At 47.8% G+C, this 17,055-nt stretch overlaps 1 protein-coding gene across 3 annotated transcripts in view; it reads right to left on the reverse strand.

The window, feature by feature from the left end:
• The window catches only part of MYO5A (myosin VA), a 665,088-nt gene that overhangs the window by 129,145 nt on the left and 518,888 nt on the right, over positions 1 to 17,055 (reverse strand). For all 3 annotated transcript variants that reach the window (XM_078684842.1, XM_078684845.1, XM_078684843.1), the window contains exon 19: positions 2,016 to 2,227. In XM_078684842.1, the coding sequence (XP_078540968.1) occupies positions 2,016 to 2,227 (212 nt within the window). The remainder of the gene's footprint in view (positions 1 to 2,015; positions 2,228 to 17,055) is intronic.

Here is a 17,055-nt window from a genome sequence, read left to right on the forward strand (position 1 = left end):
ATGAAACCACAAGTGTCAATACTTAGCAAATACATTAGGGAACTGAGTGTTCAGGTGGGTGACATTAATCATTTATCACCTATTTTAGAGAAGTTTCCCACTTGAGGGATCATACCTGTGCTATGTAACATTTGCTGAAGCAGTCAGATTAATTTGGTTACTCTGAAATACGTTATGTTACTTTACATGTATTTGCAGTGTGTGCTTTTACCTGGGAGGGATTCCTGGTGCTGAGCAGGGGTGAGGCACTACCCTAGCCCCATAGGGGGGGTGGGTATTCTAAAGGCTTCAGCTTCTTGCAGAACTCAAGAGAAAAGGCCTCTGGTGTGTAGTGGGAAGTTGTTACTTGCTTTAGGAATGATGTACGCGAAGGTGAAGTCTATCGACCTATTTGTGTGAATGCGTGGGATGTGTGATAGTAGACATCCGGCAGAGTGGAGGGGTCTGGATGGTTGGTGAAAGGAAATGTGATTTTTCTGGTAGGTGGGACCAATGTTGTGTAGTACTTTGTAAGTGTGAGTGAGCAAATCAACCGGAGTGCGTTTATGTATCAAATCAGTGGACCACCATGAATTGAAGGTGATGTGTGCTGCAGAGTTCTGAATGGTTTGAATGGTCTGTGTGGCTCAGACGCACAAGGATATATTAGATTTAAGTACAGGACGAGTAATTGTAGAATTGCATAATTCTATAATGTTCTGTTCCTCTTCATCCTGTCAATAATAAGCCATTACGTGACATTACCCAAGACAATACTTCCCAGATGTGTCGATGTATTACACCAGGTCCCTTTTGTGAGATGCACACATACATAATTAAATAGTTTGATATTCTCCTTGATGTGGCCAGGGCAACAACCTAGGGTAAAACGTTGGGCACTGAAGCTCCCCTAGCAAAGGGGAATGCTTTGTTCCTTAATTTTAAAATAAATTACCTTGTGGCACAGTTCCGGTACCCAATGAGTAGGCTAGATGATGATCAGAACCCGTAGAAACTTTTACTGACTGAAACTCATGAACTAAAATAACTCACTGTCTTTTGTGAAGGTTGGGTTCAGTGCGACATACTTGGTTTCTTTCATGAACAGGTTTGGGGCTTGTATGCAAGAAAAGTGTGGGTTCATGGATATGGGGCACCTGTTTGAAAGTGGCAAATTTGTTAAGTTCAATGAAGCATAGTCATGGTTGCAGATAAGCTGGGACAGTTTCTGATATATCCAATACAGACTAAAGCGGCCTGGTTGACCTAGCACGGGTCCCAACCTGACCCGCTAAATCCTAAGCGACTTATACAGAGGCAAATGATAACTAATCTAAAACGTAATATGTGAAAACAGTCCCAAAGCTACTCTGGCCCTGGGAACTAAATATAACACAGATTGTGAAATCCCTCTGACAAACACAATCACATTTGCGGGAAATGTGATCAGCAATGTTCCCTTTAAACCCACATAATCCAGCTTCTTCCACAGAACCTACCTTAGAGTTACACTGATGGTACTACATGAAATGTATCTGTTTCATAAGGATGTGTGCCCGAGAAGCAGGCCCGGGCTATATGGTTTGGACATGCTCAAGGATTGTTCGATACTATGAGGTCAAACTAACTAAGGTTCAAAACTCTATGGTGTGGTTTATTTAATGGTCTATAAACATCACGTACTGGACCTACAACTTGATGCCTTCCTCAAAATGGAGTAGTAATATTTTGGTTGCGCACAGGTCTTAGGTTGGATCGTGCTTTAGAGGATGTGGCTGTGCTATTATGTTGTAAAGTTATAATCTTGCAGTGACTGTCCATTGAATTCTATGTGCATTGGTAGAACGGGTTAGTCAGTCCCCTTGCTTAAGTTCCTTCTGTGCTTTCTAACTGACAATTATACTTAGACTGCTTAGTTGCTATTTTATACAAATAAATAAAATGTTGTTAAAAATTATTTCAGATACAAGTTCTTTTGCATACAAATCCATACTCATATTGTAGTCAAATGGAAACCATGTAGTTGTTATGCTCACCGTCGCGCCTGGTATCCTCGAACATATCTCTGGATGTTGATAGCTGCATCCTTCATGCGCAGGTACTTCTTTCGCATTAGCCAGCCTCTGATGGTCTTTTGGATTCTGATACATGCCACTCTCAGTTTGTCTGCGCGTATTTTTTCCATATAAGCTACTTGGCCGGCTCGGAAGAAAATTTTGGTCTTGCCAAACTGGTACTTATTGTTGTCCTATTTTCAAAGAAATCATATGATCAGTATCATAGCAGAAAAGCACAGAGATGCGACAGAGATCATTTGTGCATGAATTCCTAAATATGGACCATGCACAATTTTGCCCAATTTGTCTCATGCCTACACAGATTTTGATTTCAGTGCAGAAGAACACAGAGTCCTTCATGCTTGCAATAAACGTCTACTTAATTTTACACTATCCATCTTCGATTGGTGACATTTTGTTATAAACATGGCCTTCGTAATTCATATGAAAATATGAACAGAATAAGTTTTAAAAAGCACGTGAAAAGCTGAATTCCCACAGATGTGCAAAGAATGAAATCAGACATCCTTTTGGCTCACTCTTCAAACAAAACACAGCAAATCATTGTGTTTACTTTTTGGTTAGACATTCGACACAACACGCTGAGACTAGTGGTGGAGGAGAAGACATGGGCAGGCAGTGCACACTGGGAGGAAGAGGGGGTCTTTCCAACTTCCTTTTAAGAAGAAAGCTGACCAAATCCAAGAAGTATACACAAAGAAGTAAAGTCAAAGTTACAAAGGTTTTCATCTTGTGCAATTTCGCTTGACCTGAAGCAGTTGATGGTCATAAATGCTGTATTTAAAATGTTTGAAAGCTGTGAAGAAACAAAGGAGTGTCAAACATGGCCAGATCATTGAGATTTAATAACATCTGGAAAAATATAGGGGCTTTATGGCGCACTGGCAGTCATATACTTTAAGTCAAATAGCCTCTCACAGACCAACAACCGGTTTCACTTCATGACTGAACACTGTGCCACGCTTCTTGCTACATACAGTGTACTCTGCTTTTGCAAAACATGGGCAGAGCCCAATCCTAAAACCGTTGCCTTGACTTGGTGGACTATTCTCTTATTTAATGCACCATTGTAACGGATTTCTGTATGACGTGCCTACCTCTATTTCAAATTGTTATATTAATGTATTATCTTTTTAGTAATGAGTAGTCTGTGAATTTAATTGGCAAGTGCGTTCCTTGTGACATTAACAGTAATCGTTAAGCCTTTCCTTCACTTGGTCCTCATATGCCTTTTTTCCTACTTTACATTTATCTGTGCATGTTCACATTCTGCCTCGCTCCTCTCTGGTAAAATCTTCCCACATGCTAAATTTAGAGTTTTGTAATATCTAGAATTCCTATTAGCCATCTTGCATATCACATTAGGGTTTGGTGATTGTCTAGGAATATGTTATTGACATGTTTATTCTCCGATGCATCTTTTGTTTGGTGTTCTGCAGGAGGTTAGTGTGTAGCCATTTCGGATGATGCTGTTAGATCTATCTTCCATTCCAGTTCTATGTTTAGGATGGTTAAAGGCACTCTTTGGTCTGATTCCTTTGCGAAAGAGGACTTGGTCCATTCCATTTTCTGGGACCGGATGATGAGACCTAAAAATACACTGACCAAACTCATTTCTTGCCCAGGATATTTTGGAGTTTCAGAGCAACGGAAAATAAACAAAGCTTAATACATGAAGAACTGTAGAATTCCAGAAAAAATACTCATATTTCTGTATCCTCTTCAGTACAGGTTTAATGCAATGAAAGGTAAGAGTGTGAACGAAATGGAGGGCAATTGAGTGGTCAGGAATAGCAGATTAGCACTGAAGGGATTACGACATAGAACAAACAGTGCACATAAATGGGAGTGAAGCACCCATAGTGTGGGGCTCCCTCCCCTGCAGGCTAAGCAGTGTGCGTAGGAAGGGGGGTGCGGTGGGTTCGGGCCGCCCCGGGTGTCATCACTGAGGGTGGGATGACAAAATGGCAAAAATATGTGTTTTAAACACATATTTATGCCATTTTGTCAAGCCAGGGGTGACAAGAAATATTCCACACTGGGTACCACCTGACTTTGCTATGCCACAGAGGCTAAGTATGTCACGATGGTTTGTCTGCTTAGGATGCATGCAAGACTTGCACCTTTTCATTATCGCCACTCCATTAATTGGTGGTGAACACACCAACTGAAAAGGATAGTTGATAGACGGTAAAATGCATGCCACTGAGAGATACAGACTGCCTGAAAAGAAACTAACTTCAAAACACTTCCACCTCTAAATTACAATACAGTGACATCTACATGATTTTCTTGCATTCCTCTGTACCTGACTGATGTGAAATGTCTGTGTTTTAATTCCTTAACGTCAGTAAGAATGTGTAGCCAGGTTTGAAGCAGGAACTACAGACGACGATGTATGTTACGCCAAAACGTATGATTTCCTAGGACACACGAGCAGTTTGTAGGAATGGGACCACAGGATCTAAAAATGCGAGTCACTAAAAACTCACAGATGGAAGATATGATGCCACAGCTGAGAGCTGTGGCAGTACAGAAGCTAGACCAACCCCCATCTTGGAAGAGGGTAAGAGGGCTCTAAAGTCCCTCCCAACTGGAAAAATGCCAGGACACAACATCTTCACAGCTGCATTCTATCAGGCCTTTAATGCAGAGGGGGCACCCCGTCTACTCGAGGTCTATCTGGAGGCCCTAGAAAGGAAGGTGCTTCTGGCATCCATGCGTGAAGGTATCATTGTAATGATATTGAAGCCTAGTGCTGAGGCATCGGACCTGTCCTCCTATCATCCGATAACAATGATAAATACGGATATGAAAATTCTTTGTATAGCTGGCACATTGCGGTTGGTTCCATTGGCTGTCTGGCTGGTCCACCCGGACTAATATAGTTTTATACCAGGCCGGACCACCACCATGCATGAAGTGGAAGTCAGAGCAGGAGAATTAGCCTTGGTATCTATTGACATTGCCAATGAAATTGACACTGAATTGGCAGAACCTATTTGCATTGCTTGCCAGCATTTGTAAAGCGCACAGCTACCTCCGACTGAGGTGTCCCGGCGATGGGGGCCCTCGGGAAGATTAAGCAAGCTATTGCCCAGAGTCACATGGTGCTGGGCTAACCTGCCGCCGGAGCCGGGGATCGAACCATGAACCCTGTGGTCTGAAGGCAATAGGCTTCGGCAAAGGTTTCAGAGACTGGGAAAGTTTGCTCTACACAGAACCCATGGCAGTGTTCATGCGCCTACACCCCTCACTGATGCCTCTGGTGTGGGCGAGAGTCTCCGGAGAGATTCTTTATCTACCTATAGAGGGCGGTGGGCTGGCATTACAAAACATGGAGCTGTACTATCTACCATTCCAATTGCAACATGCAGCACACTGGTTGACGGATGGGGAAACTCGGAGAAGGATCTGCCCGTAGATGATTCCAGAGAAGTGGGGCTGCCACAACTGCTCTTTGATGGTGGGGGAGGTAGCTCCACGGTACCTTAAATAATTAAGCACACCAACTCGTTATAGGAGCATAGGAGTGAAACCGGTACTGAGAGGCACTCCCTCCACATGCGAGTACAACTTCTGGGACCTTCCAGCATTCTGCCAGTTAACCACCATGGTGAACATTAGTGCTTGGAGGGAGGGGGGTTGTTGATGTTGAGGAACCTATACACGAATGAAACGTTAATTACGTTTGAAGCAGCTCAGGGACCCTTCAATGTGGGTCAGTTTCTATTGTACGCAAGTATCGTGGATGTAGTTCAGGATATCTGACAAACATACCGGGAAGTCTCTACTACCTCTGACATGTTTAGGACACTGCTGGAGTTTGGTGGGGGTAGACACTTGATATCCCACCTGTACAGGGCCATGACTGCTGATAAGCCAAGGACCACATTTCTGGTTAAACTGGCCTGGGGGGAGGAAATTGGTACTCCGCTATAGGAAGCGCAGTGAAAAGGTATTTGTGCAATGGTTACACTAGGAACTTGCAATGCGCGGTTCAAACTTGTACATTTCCACTACGTACATCGTACATACATCACTCTGTCCTGCTGCACAGAATAGATCTTACTAAGACTGATAGATGTCCCCAATGTCAGGGTGGCCCAGCAACCTTCCTCCACTTGGCACTGCACTGCCCCCTGGTCTGTGCTTTCTGGGAACTAGTTGTCCAAAGACGAGTATATCGAGGGTCAGACACTGGATGCAGACAAGACCAAATGTCATTTGGGAAACATCAAGAAACAAACGGGTAGAAAAATGAAGTGGAAATGTATGTAATTGGCCCTGCTACTGGCAAAAAGGTGGGGTGCCATTTCATGGATGGGTCCCTTAGGCCCTAGGGAACAGGGTTGGAGAATGGGGGTAGGAGAAGTGATGTGTCTCCTTCAGAGTAGAAAGGACAAAAAGGCTGCAACTGACATGCAAGTTTGGGGCCTGCTCCTTGTGGGGTTTGATGAAACTGGGGAGGGACGCAAAGACCACACACTGGACTCTGAACCTTGAATGCCTATTTTAACCTGTAGGACGTGAGGCGTGTATCCAGGGAGAATGTGGGGCGTGTATCCAGGAAGAAGGGGAATTAGACAGGGCGTACAAAATTGATGTTCTTGTCCTTAATGAATCCCTTGTACGGAATTCCTGCTGTAGAATAACACATGTGGAGGGATGGATAAGTTGTTATAAAACATTGATAGTACTGAACTTATTATGTACTGAATGTTAAAAAAAAAAAAATACAATCTTTCAAAAAAATAGATGGAAGATATATTGTTCAAAATTATGAGTATAGATTAAACTAGTTTGGTAAATCTATATGAAGGCCTTCGACGCTCAACTCCCAGAGATCCTCATCTTGTAAGGTGTCAATAATGTAAATGATGAAGACTTATCGGGAGGAGGAGAAAATGTGCAGGTGTCAATAGGTCACTTGAACTTTGACCAAGTGACAGAGATTGTCTACTAGAAATGGTTTCTTTCCTCATTTATTTAAGTGGAATCAGGACCATAGGAGGATTTTCACATCCATAATCCCTCTATGAGATTCACTCAGACACCGTATAAAGGATGCTGTAGAACTCTTACTGAACATCATTAATATTGTGGTACGCTACATTGAGCCTCCACTCCTTGAGAAGGAGTAGTTTCTGTCCTGTAACTCCAGTTCTGTTGTAGGGGTATCTCCGTTATAGTCATAATCTAGTGAATAGTCCCGCCCATGTGCGTGGACCCCGGAGCAATCAAAAATAGTCTCTTAAGCTGTCAAAACATGCAGAACTGCATCGACACTTAAGAGAGAATTTAAAGACAGATAATGCAGCCTATGTCCACAGGCTACACTGTCCAGTACTTCAACTAGAAATTCCACCAAAATCCACAAACAGCACAGCCTGTCCAGGGTTTTCCAAGAGAAAAACCTTGCCTTTAACAGCAAAACCCTCTGGAATGACAGAGAGGAAGAAGTGGACAGACAAGCCCAATAGGCTGCCATTATGTGGCTCAGAACAGGATACTGTGCCTTTAAGAGAACTTTCCAGAAGTCTCACAGTATCCCAGAATGCACTGCATGTCCCTTTTACTTTCAGTTCTTTTTGAAGGCGTAACACGCCAGACCTGTAGCATTTCTTACATGAATATCTCTCTCCACCGGGGAGGAGGGCGGGCGCTTATGACTATAACAGAGATACCCCTACTACAGAACTGGAGTTACAGGACAGAAACTACTCCTTCTGTAGTAGGGGATCTCTGTGTATAGTTGGCAGGGTATGCTCAGACGTGAGTCCCTTGCTCACTTGGCCACTGGATTCAAGATAGCCTGGCTGATGAGGATTATGAATCCGAAACCGGTCCCAGGATGCTTGTTTCCGGTCCAGGGAAGACATGGCTTGGCAGTTCGGGCTGGACTGTTCCCATGAGGCACAGAGTCAGACTGATTTGCATATGGCCATGTCTTAACTAGGGGGGCTGAGTGAGCTAAAGAATGGTGATGGATTAAAGCCAGATGAGTTGACTGGGGGTGAGTGTTTGATTTGCACAAACGCTCCGTCCATCATCCCCTTTTGTTTCGCTTTGTTCGCCCTAAGTTGGCAGGGTTTGCTCAGACGTGAGTCCCTTGCTCACTTGGCCACTGAATTCAAGATAGCCTGGCTGATGAGGATTATGAATCCGAAACCGGTCCCAGGATGCTTGTTTCCGGTCCAGGGAAGACATGGCTTGGCAGTTCGGGCTGGACTGTTCCCATGAGGCACAGGGTCAGACTGATTTGCATATGGCCATGTCTGAACTGGGGTGGCTGAGTGAGCTAAAGAATGGTGATGGATTAAACCCAGATGAGTTGACTGGGGGTGAGTGTTTGATTTGCTCAAACGCTCCGTCCATCATCCCCTTTTGTTTCGCTTTGTTAGCCTTAAGTTGGCAGGGTTTGCTCAGACGTGAGTCCCTTGCTCACTTGGCCACTGAATTCAAGATAGCCTGGCTGATGAGGATTATGAATCCGAAACCGGTCCCAGGATGCTTGTTTCCGGTCCAGGGAAGACATGGCTTGGCAGTTCGGGCTGGACTGTTCCCATGAGGCACAGGGTCAGACTGATTTGCATATGGCCATGTCTGAACTGGGGTGGCTGAGTGAGCTAAAGAATGGTGATGGATTAAACCCAGATGAGTTGACGGGGGGTGAGTGTTTGATTTGCTCAAACGCTCCGTCCATCATCCCCTTTTGTTTCGCTTTGTTCGCCCTAAGTTGGCAGGGTATGCTCAGACGTGAGTCCCTTGCTCACTTGCCCACTGGATTCAAGATAGCCTGACTGTTGAGGATTATGAATCCGAAACCGGTCCCAGGATGCTTGTTTCCGGTCCAGGGAAGACATGGCTTGGCAGTTCGGGCTGGACTGTTCCCATGAGGCACAGGGTCAGACTGATTTGCATATGGCCATGTCTGAACTGGGGTGGCTGAGTGAGCTAAGGAATGGTGATGGATTAAACCCAGATGAGTTGACTGGGGGTGAGTGTTTGATTTGCTCAAACGCTCCGTCCATCATCCCCTTTTGTTTCGCTTTGTTAGCCTTAAGTTGGCAGGGTTTGCTCAGACGTGAGTCCCTTGTTCACTTGGCCACTGAATTCAAGATAGCCTGGCTGATGAGGATTATGAATCCGAAACCGGTCCCAGGATGCTTGTTTCCGGTCCAGGGAAGACATGGCTTGGCAGTTCAGGCTGGACTGTTCCCATGAGGCACAGGGTCAGACTGATTTGCATATGGCCATGTCTGAACTGGGGTGGCTGAGTGAGCTAAAGAATGGTGATGGATTAAACCCAGATGAGTTGACGGGGGGTGAGTGTTTGATTTGCTCAAACGCTCCGTCCATCATCCCCTTTTGTTTCGATCTCTGAGTATAGTCATAATCTAGTGAATAGAATGGCAAGCCCATCACCACACCAAAGCGGCGGTGGAGAAAAGAGAAATAACACCACTACTGTGCGAACAGATTTCACAGCGAAGCCTGCCCAACCTGAGCGTCTGCCCTGGCATCAGTGTCCAGGCAGTAATGCTTAGCAAAGGTATGGACCGACTTCCAAGTGGCCGCCTTGCAGATTTCTGCAATTGGAACATTACGGAGCATAGCAGTCGTGGCAGCTTTGCCCCTGGTGGAATGAGCCTTAGGTATACCCCCTAAGGTCTTATTAGCCTTTTGGTAACACAGTTGTATACAGGACACAATCCACCTCAAGATGGACTGTTTAGAGGTAGCAAGACCCGTCCTGACTGATCCTAATTGATAAACAATTGGTCTGACCTACGAATATCCTTGGTTTTATCCAGATAAAATTTCAACACCCTCCTAACATCCAGGGAATGCAGAGACCTTTCCGCTGGAGAGGAAGGATTCTGAAAAAACGTAGGTAAAGTTATGGTCTGGTTAACATGAAAATCAGATATAACCTTTGGAAGAAATTTAGGGTGAGTACGCATAACAACCTTAGCAGCATGAAATACAGTATAAGGTTCTTGGCAACACAACGCCTGAATTTCACTCACCCTGCGGGCTGATGTAATGGCCACGAGGAACGCCGCCTTCCAGGACAGGTGCTGCAACGAAGCCTTATGAATAGGTTCAAAAGGCTCCTTCATCAATCTGGACAGCACCACATTCAATTCCCATGAAGGCGAAGGAAGCCGGACAGGAGGGAACACTTTCTTCAAGCCTTCCAAAAAATCTTTGATCACAGGGATCTGAAAGAAGGAAGTCTGTGAAGGGCATTTCCTGTAGGCAGTCAGCGCAGCAAGATGAACCTTAATGGAATGGACATTAAGGCCAGACTGCGCCAGATGTAGAAGATACGGAAGGATTACATCTTCCTTACATGTCGTTGGGTCATAGTTCTTGGACTTGCACCAGATGCAAAACCTCTTCCACTTGTAAGCATATGAAGTCCTAGTGGAAGGTCGCTTAGCCTCGTTCAGGATGTCCATGCAATCTTCAGGTAGATTCTAATGGCCATATTGCACTATCTCAGGAGCCATGCTGCCAAACTCAAAGACGAGAGGTTGGGGTGCAACATCTGCCCCCGAACTTTGTGAGAAGGTCCGGCCTGCACGGCAGCCATATGTGAGGAAGGATCATCTGCGCCCTGGACTGGGACAGCTTGATGAGCACCGCCGGAATCAGGGGAATGGGTGGAAAAGCGTACAGAAAGCTGTTCGACCAGTTGATCCATAACGCATTCCCCAGTGTCCCCGGCTGGTAGTACCTGGAGGCGAAGTCTCGGCATTTGCTGTTTTCGGCAGTGGCGAACAGATCTACGTCTGGAGTCCCCCACCTTGTTTATGACCCATTCGTGGTTTTCCTGAATCAGTCTGCTCAGTGCGTCTGCCTGAACATTCTGCACACCTGGTAGATGGGTAACCGTTATCGTCAGTCCTCTGGCTAGAAGCCAGTGCCAGATCGCCTGCGCCTCCTGCGACAGATTGCGCGATCTCGACCCCCCACTGCTTGTTGAGGTAATACATTGTGGTCGTATTGTCCGTCTGAACAAGCAGAGAGTTGGTCTGGAAGGACGGATGAAAGGTCTTCAGTGCCAAGTGAACATCTCTGAGTTCCAGGAAATTGATGTGGTACGTGGACTCCGTCGGGGACCACTTCCCTTGAATCTCTAAGTCTCCGGAGTGCGCCCCCCAGCCGTGTAGAGACGCATCTGTCACGATAGTCTGCGTGGGAATGTCCTTGTGGAAGGGAACCCCTCTGAGGAGATTCTCCGCTGAACACCACCACTTCAGAGACTGAAGAGCATGCAGAGACAGTCGTATCATGTCGTCCCAAGATCCTTTCCTCTGATCCCACTGATCCTCCAAGCACTCCTGCAATGGTCTCATGTGCACCCGTGCGTGCGGTGTGAGGAAGATAAAAGAGGCCATCGATCCCAGTAGAGAAGACACTGTCCTCACTGTTGTAGATGGAGCGGTCATAAGAGCCTGAGCCTTCCGAAGGAGTGATAATCGTCTCTCCTCCGAAGGAGACATGCTTGCTGACAGGGTATTTATGGAGGCTCCCAAGTACTGTATGCACTGGACCGGAGTCGGGACATACTTGGACATGTTGATGTGCAACCACAACTTGTTCAAGAGAACACACGTCTTCTGGAAGTGCTTTTGAGCTTCGGAGAAGGAGGAAGCCTTGATCAATCAATCGTCCAGGTACGGGTAGACAAACACCTTGTTCTTCTTCAGGTGTGGCGCTACCCCCGCCATGCACTTCGAAAATGTTCTGGGCGCAGACTTCAGCCCGAATGGCAGTACTGTGTATTGATAATGATTGGCGCCGACTTGAAATCGCAGGAACTTCCTGTGTTTGTGTGCAATGGGCACATGGAAGTACGCATCCTGTAAGTCTATAGCACATAGCCAGTCTCCCTGTTGCAGCTGAGGATAAATCTGTTGCAGCTGAGGATAAATCTGATGCAACGACAGCATGCGAAACTTCTCTCTGCGAATCCACTTGTTTGTTTGCCGCAAATCCAGAATGGGCCTGAACTCGTTCTTGTCCTTCTTGCGAACCAGAAAGAACCGGGAGTACAGACCTCTTCCTCTTTGAGACAGAGGTACGTCTTCTATCGCCCTTTTCCTTAACAGGATATCAGCCTCCGCCTGGAGCTCGCGCAGCTGAAACTGCGAGCTGACCGGTGGAATAGATGGAGGCGGGCTGGTGAACCGAAGACTGTATCCATTGCAAACAATATTCAGCACCCACTTGTCCTGAGTAAGTTTTCTCCACTCTGCCAGAAAAAATTGAATGCTTCCCCCCACCGGAGCGGGTAACGGATGTAGGGGAAGTAACCGCTCAGGGTCGAGACCCAGCTGGGCCTTTGTTCGCTGCTGCAGACTGCTGGCCGCCTCTACCCTTCTGGCGCTTCTGGAAGGGCTTCCGGAACTGCTGCTGCTGTTGTTGCTGCTGCTGTCCAGAAGACTGTCCTCGGCCTTGTGCCCCGAACCGTGTCTGGAACGGGCGGTAGGCCTTCTTCTCTTTGGGCTTTTCCAACCCGACCACCGTCAGGGTCTCGGCCTCCGCCTTCATGCGGGCCATTTCGTCATCCGCATGCTTGCCAAACAGGGTTTCACCTGAGAAAGGCAGATTGGCCACCCGCTGCTGAGCTTCCGGCTTGAGTGACGTAAGCCGAAGCCACGCGTGGCGCCGCTTGTTGATACCATGACAGTACCCGTGTGCAGCCAGAAGAGACGTATCCGCAGCCGCGCTGATGACCTGGTTCGACACCAGCATCCCCTCCTTCAGGATCTCTTGAAAGTCCTCTTTCTTCTCCCGGGAAAGGAACTCAGCGAATTGCTGTAGGGACTCCCATAGGGCACGATCGTACCGCCCTAGCAAAGCCGCAGCACTGGCCGCCTTCATCGGAGTAGAGGCCGTCCCACAGGCCTTTCTGCCTGCCGAGTCGATCCATCGGCTCTCCTTATCAGGAGGTACAGTAGAGGACGCGGAGGTGGCATGTTGCTTCCTAGCCGCCGTCACTATAACAGAATCCGGAGTAGGATCCATCCGAAGAAAGGCCGGGTCAGAATCCGGGGCCCTGTACTTCTTAAGGAGCTGGGAGGGAGCGGCCTTCGTCACCGCAGGGGTGAGAAACAATTCCTCTGCAGGTTCTACCGGCCCCGGCACTGGAGGCAGTAAAGGTCGAAAGAGGTGTTTTTTATGCAGTGTCTCGAAAATCACGGATGTCGTTGGAGTAGGTACCGTCACCGTGATACCCAATTTAGCTGCACTCCTCAGGAGAACATCCTGGAATGTGCTGATGTCGTCCACCGGCGATACTCTCGGCCCCGAGGATTCCGACAAGGTCGGTGAGTAGGTTCTGGTCCCGGAAGAATCCGTGCGGGACCGCGACCGTCGCCTCCTGTGACGCCGTCTCGATCTCGTTGAGGACCTGTGACGACTCCGCGATCTCCCCCTCTGACCGGAGCGAGATCGCGATCTCCTTGGCTTCGAGCGCTCAGCCAGTTTCACCGGAGTGGGCGACTTTGGCCCGGCAGGGGCCCTCGGCCGAGGGGTACCCTTAGGGGGCGTTGGGAATCGAGGCAGCGAAGCCGTCCTCGGAGGAACCGGAGGAGGCCTGTCAGCCGGAAGCAGAGGTTGAGGTTGAGGATGAATTGGAGGCGGGGTGGGAGCCCGCGGCGGTGGCCCCCTGGGCAATGGAGGAGGGGGCGTAACCGACTTCAGCCTAGAAGGCATAAACACTTCAGAATACACCGAGCCCGGTGATCCGCCTTCTGTCCTAGGCTGGGGCGTTGGAGAATCTCCTATCGGCACCTGCCGCCTGCTCGACTGACTCCTGGCGCCAGAACTCCTTCTGCGGCTCTTAGGCGTCGAAGAACGTCGACCCGACGGCGAGCGTCGGCCCCTCGACGGCGAGCGTCTCCTCCTCGACACCGAACGCCTCTTCCATGACGTCGAACGCCTTCGCCTCGACGGCGACCTTCGCCTCGACGGCAACCTTCGCCTCGACGGCGACCTTAGCTTCGACGGCGACCTTAGCCTCGACGGCGACCTTCGCTTCGACGGCGATCTTCATCTTGACAGTGAGCGTCTCCTCGATGCCTAACGCCTCATCGACGTCGAGGATCCCCTCGATGACGACCTCCTTCTCTTCGCCAATGGCGAATGGCCGTGTCGCCTCGACGGCGAGCGCCTACGCCGGGCCACCTCCCGACGTCGGTGATCTCGACGGCGGCCTATTCGTTTCCTCGATGCCGAGCGTCGACGCAGCTTCAACCCAGAGCCCTAGGGAGACGGGGAACAGACTGCAGTCATCCCTCTCGACGCCGTAGTCGGTGCAATCGACGCCGACGGAGAATGGGGACGCTTGCTGGTCTTCCTGCCCCTGGGGAGCCCCCCAGAGGCCTCAGCATGGGCAGAGGAAGCCCTTCCAGACCCACCTTGTGCCTTCAGTCTTCTGTCTTCCAGGCCTTGGAGCCTGATCTTCAATCTATCCCTCAGGGTTCTGCTAGAGAAGCCTTGGCAGATGTCACACTCCTCTGGGACATGAGATGAGGGAAGGCAGATGATGCACACCTCGTGTGGGTCCGACTTGGCCTTCGTCCTCGAGCACTCAGGGCATTTGTCAAATAATGCAGGCATATTGGCAAATAAAGAGTGCCCCAAGACAAACACAAGGAAGAAAGACCAAAGTACTTCAAGAAAAGCACTCAAAAAACTTGAAAAAAGTGAAAAATCACAAATTAAACCCTTGAAAAGGGAGAGCTCAATGCTCCAGGGTCCTGCTTGCAGGAGCCGGAAAAAAGAACTGAAAGTAAAAGGGACCTGCAGTGCATTCTGGGATACTGTGAGACTTCTGGAAAGTTCTCTTAAAGGCACAGTATCCTGTTCTGAGCCACATAATGGCAGCCTATGGGGCTTGTCTGTCCACTTCTTCCTCTCTACCATTCCAGAGGGGTTTGCTGTTAAAGGCAAGGTTTTTCTCTTGGAAAACCCTGGACAGGCTGTGCTGTTTGTGGATTTTGGTGGAATTTCTAGTTGAAGTACTGGACAGTGTAGCCTGTGGATATAGGCTGCATTATCTGTCTTTAACTTCTCTCTTAAGTGTCGATGCAGTTCTGCATGTTTTGACAGCTTAAGAGACTATTTTTGATTGCTTCGGGGTCCACGCACATGGGCGGGACTATTCACTAGATTATGACTATACACAGAGATCCCCTACTACAGAAATATGTGAATTTAGTTACCACAGAATACGTGGAAACTAACAATCTTCTCCACCAGAGCCAGTACGGTTTTTGGTCGATTTTCAGCACAGATACTGCCCTGCTTGAAATCTTTGAGTCTATCAAGGAGGAGTTAGATAATGGAGATAAAGCGTTGCTGATTTTACTAGACCCCTCTATGGCTTTTGACACTGTGCCCCATGACCAACTCCTGCATAGATTACAGGAGTGCGGCCTGGGAGGCACGGTGCTCAGGTGTTTTTCCTCCTTTTTGGAGGATAGACACCAAGTGGTCTGGTCCCCTGCTTTCATCGCTCCCATTCCCCCATGAAGGTGGGCGTTCCTTAGGGTTCCATTTTGAGCAATACACTTTTTAATCTATATATGGCCCCCCATGCTCCCTTGGCTGAAGCATGTGGCGCAACAATAATTTCCTACGCTGACAATATGCAGCATTTGTTCACATGTGATACGGGCGAGGATTTTATAGGCTAGAAGATCAACAAATGCCTTACCGGGGTTTTCACTTGGCTGGAGGAGAATCAATTAAAATGTAACCCAGAGAAATCGGAGATAATTTTCTTTGGCTCTCCATCTTGGGACGAATGGCAACAATGGTGGCCATCAGACATGTCACCACCCCTAATCTTGGTAAATACAGTAAAGCTGGACGACACACGGTCCAAGAAAGCTCAAGTCCAGGCAGTTGCCTGTTCCTGTTTTGGCCTCCTCCAAATTCTTGAGAAATTTCTCTCCTTATTACCTATCACCCACAGGAAGACCGTGGTTCAAACCCTCATTGTCTCCAGGTTGGACTATGTAAATGTTCTGTTCCTGGGTCTCCCAGAGCACATACTAAGTAGACATCAGGTGGTCTACAATGCGGACACCAGGGCGGTCCTCATGCTTGGACCTAGAGCTTGATCTCCCCTCACCTGAAGGTTTGCACTGGCTTTCTGTCTGAAAAACAAATCGTTTTACAGCCTTGGTTTTGTTTTTCAAGGCTTTACATGGTACAGGAGCTCACTATATTAGAAAAAGAGTTCTACACTATGTCCCCAGCAGAACCCTGAGGTCATCTTCTTGACAGCAAGCGGTTGTTCTTAAGTTTTCCCGCACCTGCACCCTTCCAAGTACAGGCTGCCCATGCGTGGAACCTTCTACCGCTGTCACTCAGACAGGTGCCTGACTCACACACCTTCAGGAAGCAGCTGAAAACTGGGCTTTTTCAGCAACAACCTTAAGGTTTTTTTCCCTTCCACAATAGCAACATTCCAGCCCTGAGGTTCTTTTAGCGCCGGGACACTCTTCCTGAGTAGCTGCGCGCTCTACAAGTACCCCCATTAACACTGCTACTATAATACAGAGGTTTATAGAAAACAATGGGTAACAGTTCCAGGCAAGCTCTCCCTTCTTTCCCAATAACTACTGGAGTAGTCAAATATCTCTGAAAAGAGGGACCTAGAGACTGAGGGACTTGTCAAGCTTCCCATGACAGATATTCAAGAGTGACGCCTATGTATAGAGAGAGTCAGATTCCACTAGGCCTTTCTCTGAGCTAAATAAACTCAAAAACAAAAAGCATGGCCTGTCTGTCATAATATTCTGAGGTTCAAGGCGTACCTAATTGGCAGAATATTGGCAACTGGAGGGTAAGGTATACATAGAACAAAGGGTGGGTTAGAGCACACAAGGTAATGTTATGCATTTCCCCCTCAAAACCCTACCCCATGCTCACACCTTTTTTTAAATGATAAAGCACATTCTCCAATGTT

The sequence above is a fragment of the Lissotriton helveticus genome, chromosome 3_2 (assembly GCF_964261635.1).
Source record: "Lissotriton helveticus chromosome 3_2, aLisHel1.1, whole genome shotgun sequence".
Taxonomy (NCBI): Eukaryota; Metazoa; Chordata; class Amphibia; order Caudata; family Salamandridae; genus Lissotriton; species Lissotriton helveticus.